The 7,719-nt window shown below is 46.5% G+C and overlaps 1 protein-coding gene across 1 annotated transcript; it reads right to left on the bottom strand.

Moving 5' to 3' along the window:
• Positions 1–2,753: 2,753 nt before the first annotated feature.
• Positions 2,754–6,477, bottom strand: nmur3 (neuromedin U receptor 3). The gene is made up of 2 exons (XM_071512248.1): positions 5,619–6,477; positions 2,754–3,184 (listed from the first exon to the last, which is right to left on the bottom strand). Exons 1-2 carry the CDS (start codon positions 6,472–6,474, stop codon positions 2,754–2,756), a joined length of 1,287 nt encoding a protein of 428 aa, XP_071368349.1. The 5' UTR covers positions 6,475–6,477.
• Between the last annotated feature and the right edge of the window lie 1,242 nt (positions 6,478–7,719).

Below are 7,719 nucleotides of genomic sequence, written 5' to 3' on the forward strand. Positions count from 1 at the left end.
ATCATAGAACTAGAGTTACAATATTTAACTATCGATCGATTTCACACAGGCTTCGCCGTCTAAAGGGCTCTATTGGCTTAGGGGGTAAAGCCCGATGACTTCACTCCCTGCCGAGACACTAACACGAACAACATGCTGTGTCATAGCCTGGATTGACTGTAACAATGCAATAGGTCAGCCAGATATGGTTCCGCTCACACCCATGTCTATAGAATGGGGGCCGTGAAAAACCAACGCTACAATTAATCATGTTGATAAACAGTAAGGTGTAGCGCTGGCCAACCCAGTGGCCGGTCTCCATCGAGTTTCAACACAAGAGACTCAGGCCTAGTAGGTAATTTCTTCACAGGTCTCGTGTACCAGTACCGAGTACAGAACCGGAGAAAGACCCAGACACATCCAAAAGATAGAACCTGATGAAGGGACAGGGCGTCGACCAGGACGCCGCTGTGCAGATCTCCTCCACACCTGTTCCACTGAACAGTGCCGTCGACGCAGCCACACTCCGTGTTGAGTGCGTGCGGATGACTGCAGGAGGGTCCCTACCCGCCAGCACATAAGCCTGTGATATTCCCTCACAGAGCCAGTTGGCGAATCTGCTTTGACAGGGGCTTGCCAGCCACACTGTCTGCATAGCACACAAAAAGCTGCTGTGTGCACCTCACCGTGGCTGTGCGTTCCACATAACATGCCAACGCACGCACGGGGCATAAACGGTGCAGCCTCACCTTGCTCTCCTCACCATGAGGAGGAGGATAGAAAGCCTCCAGCTGAATCGTCCTAGACCAAAAAGAACTATTGATTTTCTTGGGTGCAAAAGACGGATTCTGTCTGAGTGTGGCGCCACTCAGGTCCCCACGTATCAGCAAACAGCTGGGATGGACCGAAAGAGCGCACAAGTCACTCACTCTCTTAGCTGAGGTCAAAGCAAGCAGCAGAGCCGTCTTGACTGACAACAGGGCCGCAGGGGTGCGAGCGCTGTGTCCACACACTTCAAAAAAGGGCGGGGGGCCAGGGAGTAGCCGCACGGTAGTCTGTTGTACTCTTAAGCTACCCCCTGAAAGGCAAAACGTAGGAATTTCCTGTGTCTGGGACATGAAAGTAAGCATCTTTCAAACCCACTGTGGTTTGGTTTGTCCGGTTTTCTTGGGAACCAGGAAATAACCGGAATAGAGACCTCTCTCTCTGTCTTCCTGGGGAACCACAGAAACTGCTCCCTTCTGGAGTAGTTCCTGTATCTCCCTGGGGAGGGTGCTCATGCCTTCCTGAGAAGTTATGATCGACTCTCTCACTCCTGTCATTGGGGGCGGTACGCAATGACACTGGAGTGAATAGCCCAGTCGTAACGTCCTGTCCATCCATTCTGTCAACACACACTGGGTTCGCCACTCCTGATAAAATTCTGTCAGGGGGCGAGCAGACAGCTGTGGAGCGGAGGAGAGAAATTCTCTGTATGCAGCCTCGGCCCTCGCCGCCACCGAGCTGGCCCATGGGGGGCCGGAGGCAAAGGGCTGGAGAGGCTCGGCAGCCAATGAATGGCCCCCCGGCATCTGAAGCCCCGCCCCGAGAGGCGGGGGGGCCGACCTCTCGTTCGAGCCGGGCGGGCGACCGATTCCCCGTGCTTCACGAAGGATCTGCCGTCTGGAGCTCATCCGCCGGCCGAAATGGTTGAGAGGCCGCTCTGCTGTCATCGAGTCTGCGTTCTTGTTGACGAGTGAGGTGGGCCGAAGAAACGGTGTGCCGGTCTGTTGTTCATACAATGTTCTTTCATGGAAAAAAGGTGGAGAGTTGGGAGCGACTCCCGACGATGCATCCCGTCGTCCCGAAGCATGATCGGTTGGGTTAACATTGCCGATACCAGCCTCCAACTCACGCCGACTCACAAGAGCGGAGAGCGGGGAGTGGTTACGCAACGTATCAGTCGCCCGCCGCTCTGCTGTGTTTTCCGTGTGGAAGACAGGCACCCTGTTGTCCCGTGGGACAGCAGGGTGGGTTGGTGATACTGAGACCATCAGCTGTCCCATTTCGGCCCGAAGACCGGGGGGGAAGGGGGTTACCGCACCACCGAACCGATCACTGCTCCGCCGTGCTTCCCGTGTGGGAAGAGAGCAGAGAGCAAAATGATGACCGCCGCTCTGGCCGGTGTCCCTTGTGGGAGGAGGACATGGCGATTTTGGTCTCAGACAATGCCATCCTGGGCAAACTTGTTCGTCATCGCTGAAGAAAAAGTTGATGCTGAATGAGAGGCCGCTCGCCATTTATAGTGCGAGGCCCCATAGAGGGTGTTTTGGCTCATCCTGATTGGCTGAACACATGCATGTAAATTTCAGTGCGCTGAGGCGACTAGATGAGTAGCTAAGCTGGCTGTTAGAGGGCGAAGCCTGTGTGAAATAGAACATACAGTAAGTCAAAGCACACCACAAACACATCAAACACCATCTCAGATGTGTTGTTTGGGATTGATCCAAGCACCATACAGAACAGATCCAATTGTCTTCCACCTACTTTTGAGATCAGAAAACAATTACTTTTTTTTTACTGGACTTACACTTTAAGGCATACAGCATCAATAGCACAAGACAGTAGGTGGAATATGCAGGCACTGCTGAAAAACATTATCCATACACCATACAAACCACATCAACCAAAGTTCATGTACAACTGCTGCAACCTGATGTAATTTTAATTACATGTAATCAGTTTAATGCGTGTCTGTATCAGCTGCTTATTAGCTTATTCAAATCAAATCTCGGTTAAAACACAGAGGTTATGCAGTCAGTCTCTTTGCATGTGCATGTAAGGATTGTGGTGTCTATGCTCAGCGACATGTTGGGAGACAGCAAAGGGACGAAAGCGTTGGAGTTCTTACCCTTGACCTGACCTCTAGACCCTGAGACAGAGGGATCCAACAAAATCTTAGGGAAGGGCGGGGAGTCTCTAACGGAGCTATTGTCCTCCGTGTGCGAACACACGAGTTCCCGGAAACACTCCCGGAAACGCGTGGAGAGCAGGTTGTAGATGATGGGGTTGACGGCGGAGCTGAGGTAGAAGAGGATGCCTGACAGGATGTGGACACACTGGTAAATGTCGTGCATCAAGTCGGTCCACTGGCTGACGGAGCTCCACAGGAGCCGCTCGATGTGGAAGGGCGCCCAGCAGACTCCGAACACCGCCACGACAATCGCTAGAGGATCAGGAGTGAGTGAGGAAGGAAGGGAGGGAGGAAGGAAGGAAGGAAGGAAGAAAGAAAAATAAATTTTATGGGAGTTCAAGTATTTAAAGCTAAAATATGCAACTTTTCGCACTGAGGCAGTGAAGTGTATTGTTAATCCCGCCCTCCCCCCCAAAAAAAATTTACACCCAACACTTGTCACTCATCTTGATGAGTTGGGACACTTTGAAACGGCATATCGCCTGAGGCTGAGGTTACATTCCTTAAGACTACACAGGCATTGAGGGTAAGTTGGAAAAGAGGGTACATATTTTTATCATGCTTGTTCATCCTTAATTGTCTGACCCTCTGGAAATCAATAAATATACTTAAAAAAAAAAAAAAGACTCCACAGGCATTAAAAAAAGAAGACGTGAACACAGGCAATCCCTAATTAAAAAAAGACAATGTCAACATTCAGTGATTTCCAAAGGTTTTTGTCTGTCGCACATTTACAATTCGCCGTTCTTTTATTTCTTACTGCTTTCTGCCATTGTTGCATTGTTGTCCTCTGTACATGACAGCTACAGCACCCATATGACACACCCACATTAAATGGTAGACACCCCAAAACGTCCATAACATCGTTTAAAAGCCAAATACAGGCAAATGGGGGGGAATTAGGCATGAACACATCAGGGTCACAGACACAGACTGATTCATTCACTGCTATTTTAATGTGATAAAAGTTGCATACTGCAGCTTTAAAGTCAAGGAAAAATATAAATGAGGTTGCTAGGATAATGTACTCCCATTACATTTGTAGTGTTTATGTAACCCATAAGATAAAACTGAACAAAGCTTCAGGATTTCATTATTTCTTTGTTCATCCCAGTTTGAAAATTGGCACGCTGAGGAGCAGAACATGCTCTGGCTCAGCACCAGAGGACTCTTAGGATCCCTCTTCTAATCAAAGTATTATGCTCTTAGGGCACATGGTACTCTCACTGAGGGGGTGCAGCAGAGTGTTTGAACATATGGTAAGAAACTTGGTGCTTCTCCACACAATGAAAATAACACAGTGGAATTAACACCGTGACACACCGTGAAGGAGATATTTATGAATATGTGACTGACGATAATTTGACACTTACTCACACTTCAGCATTCATCCTATCTGCCATGTGAATAACATTCTCTCTGCTCCAGTTTGGCATTCTCTTGGAGAATGGAGCATCAGACTGGATTCACATACTGTACATACCCAGCATGACTTTGACTAAATTGCTACATGATGGTTGTCAGGACTCAATGAAAACAAAGGGGCTGGCGAGCTTTGGGGACATGGCCCATTTAACAATGAAAGCACTATATAGATATATGCTGAGGGCCAATTGACTGATATTTTCTGACTCACTGAAAGAGGGAGAAGAGGGACAATACTCACACACCAATTATCTCCTAATTTACATTGGTAGATACAGTAGTTATATTGGATAATTGGAGAGGTGCATTGAATACTGTGTGGCAGAACTGTGCTAATACTGTGCTATCTTGTTAAGCCCTAAAGCTTATAGGAGATGTGCAGCAAAGAGGCACGGCTCAGAATACAAATTTCCTTTCCAAAGAATTGGCGTTACTTTCTCATTATTTTGCCTCCGTTTTCATCACGTTTTGTCTTTGTAACATGTCTGGGCATCGGCACCTCAGATTAGAATGGGCCAACTGGTAAGGCACGTTTTCTGAGAAAAAAAAGACGCTGAGCTAAATCCGCATGTGTTTGGCATCAAGGTAAACATAAACAAAACAATATACAGTAAACAGATTCAGCTTGCTATGCACAGTACCAGGGTTGGGGCCGTTGATGAACCGAATTGAGAATGCCTGTTAAATTCCATTTCCAATTCCTGGAGTTGGAATTGGAATGTCACCCAGCACTAAGGGAACAGAATTGGAATTGAATTGGAATGACAGGAAACAGAATTAAATTCCATTACATTCCACTTCTCAGAGAGTTTGTCTTGACTCGCTAAACATTATAAATCAAACATTATGAATCAAATAAAAGAACACAGTTAAACACATCAAATACATTCATGTTGTATTTGATGTATTACATGTTATACATCGAATGTCACCTGAAAGGAACCTTTAACATTTTATGTTATTCAGTTTGATAATGTATAACATTATGTGTAATCTCAGATATGTGGTAAGAAAAAACAAAAAAAACATTGAATTTCACTGAATTTCATTGAATTAAATTCAACTTCCTGAAATTCCAATTGAATTCCAATTCTTTCCTGTAGGTTTTTTCAAATTCCAATTCCAATTCCTCAGTTGAACTGAAATCGATGCGTTCATTCATGAAGAGCACAAACATGCGGGGAAAAACACAGCAAAGGGGCAAAGGTCCCCTTGAATCAAGGTGATGACTTCAACTATGGTGACTAGAGGGAAAACTCACAGAGCATCTTGGTGACTTGTCTCCTGCGCCCGTGCTCCACGTGGATCTTCCATCGAGTGCTGGAACTGCAGTTCTTTCCCAGGTTCCCACGGGACTGGCGCTTCTCTCTGCCCAGATGAACACCCATCACCAGGTACAGCACACTGATCACCATCATGGGTACAAAATAGAAGCAAACGGTCGTGATCTGCATGACCAAGTTATAGATCCACAGCGGTTTCAGCACGGTGCATATGGCCGACTCCTCCATCCTGCCCGGTAGGTAGAAGATGCCGTGCAGCGAGGTGTTGGGGACGGCGCAGATCATAGACGTCGCCCACACGATGGTGATGACCCGCTTGGCGTGCTGGTTCGTGGACAGGTAGCGCGTTTTGAGCGGGTGCACCACAGCTATGTACCTCTCCACGCTCAGGGCCGTGACGTTGAGGATGGAGGCGAAGCAGACCGTCTCGAAGAGGAAGGTCTTGAAGTAGCAGCCTCCCTCGCCGAAGGGGAACGGGTAGTTCTGCCACAGGTCGTAAATCTCCAGGGGCATCCCGAACAGCAGCACGAGCAGGTCCGACACGGCCAGGCTCACCAGGTACAGGTTGGTGGGGTTGCGCATCTTCTTGTGCTTGGCGATCACGGCGCACGTGAGCAGGTTGCCGGACAAGCCGGTGAGGAAGATGAGCAGGTAAACGAGGGTCACGGGGAGGAAGAAGGGGGATCGTTTCGGACCCAAGATCTCAGAGAGGTTGTCGTCAGCGGATTGGTCGTTGGTGTAATTCCCAGTGGCGTTCAGCTGCATGGTGGCGTTGTGGAACATGGTGTGCAGTTTGGATAAGTTTGAGAAGGAGATCTGCAGAGAGTGTTCCATTTCAGAGAGGACGGCCTTGGTATCCTGTGTGTGTGTTTCTGGGTTCATTCAACATTGGGCCCCTGATGAGAAATTAGAAAATAAAAGATGAGTCAAAAAGGGCTATCAGAAGAGGATTTGATTTTTACTTTTACAAAAATCACTGCACACGATCCTGCATGGTGATGACTTTGTGGTGCCACTCTCTCAGTTTAACAATTTACTTCCACTCGTTTTATAACCTTACAAGTCACACCTTTCACCTGAAACTAAATTATCCATGTGCTCCCATTACTCATTACTCATTAGACCTAATTATATATTACTTAAAGGCTTAACTCCGCTCAAAATACATTAACTTAACTTCACACTATACAGGAAAAATTTAAGCATTACTTGTGAGATATTCAGATAGTTATAATAATTATCACCCTGTATGCAGATGGAAATTAGGATCCAAAAGGTTTTACAGCAATAGCAGGTGATTCCTTTCTGAAGGATTAACACTGACAAAATTGGAGGAAAGCATGTTATTTTCAGGGCAAAAAGCTATTAACCCAATGATGATAGGAGCATGCTCAGAGGAATCCACCTGATTCTGCTGTGTGTGTGTGTGTGTGTGTGTGTGTGTGTGTGTGTGTGTGCGTGTGTGTGTGTGTGTGTGTGTGTGTGTGTGTTTTTATGAGATTGCCATCTGTTTAGCATTTAGCGTAGAGTCCAAAAACACCTAAAAAAATAAATAAATACATAAATAAATAAATAAGGTGCGTGTGTGTGTGTGTGTGTGTGTGTGTGTGTGTGTGTGTGTGTGTGTGTGTGTGTGTGTGTGTGTGGAAGATTGTTCAAAGTAGTGTCTTTCTTTGTCAGTGTTGTAATAACATGATGCCAAACATCAAATAGACCACCAGTGATTGGTGTAATTATATAGAAGATTATCTTTAGTGATTTTCCTGCTATGAAAGGTAGGACAAACACTTTCCCATGTACCTTGTCTTGCCATTGCAATTATGAAAGACCAAGCCTACAAACCTAATCACACCTAAGAACCATTAACTGCAGCAACAAAGAAAATCACTGACCGCTTCCTGCTGGGCAATGTCACTTTTGCTCTTAAACATCAGAGACAAAGGAGACTCATTATAATAAAATCCATTTTCTGATGTTATGCTGGTCACAGTGTTGTTTGAACAAAGGAACAGTTCAGTGAACATGCAAATTAGCCTCGCATTTTGATTGAAATGCAATCCTCCCCTTGTTGAGCTGCTG

Source organism: Centroberyx affinis, unplaced genomic scaffold, assembly GCF_046629955.1.
Source record: "Centroberyx affinis isolate AG114_WGS23_722 - 3 ecotype Tasmania unplaced genomic scaffold, CSIRO-AGI_Caff_v1 ptg006193l_1, whole genome shotgun sequence".
Taxonomy (NCBI): domain Eukaryota; kingdom Metazoa; phylum Chordata; class Actinopteri; order Beryciformes; family Berycidae; genus Centroberyx; species Centroberyx affinis.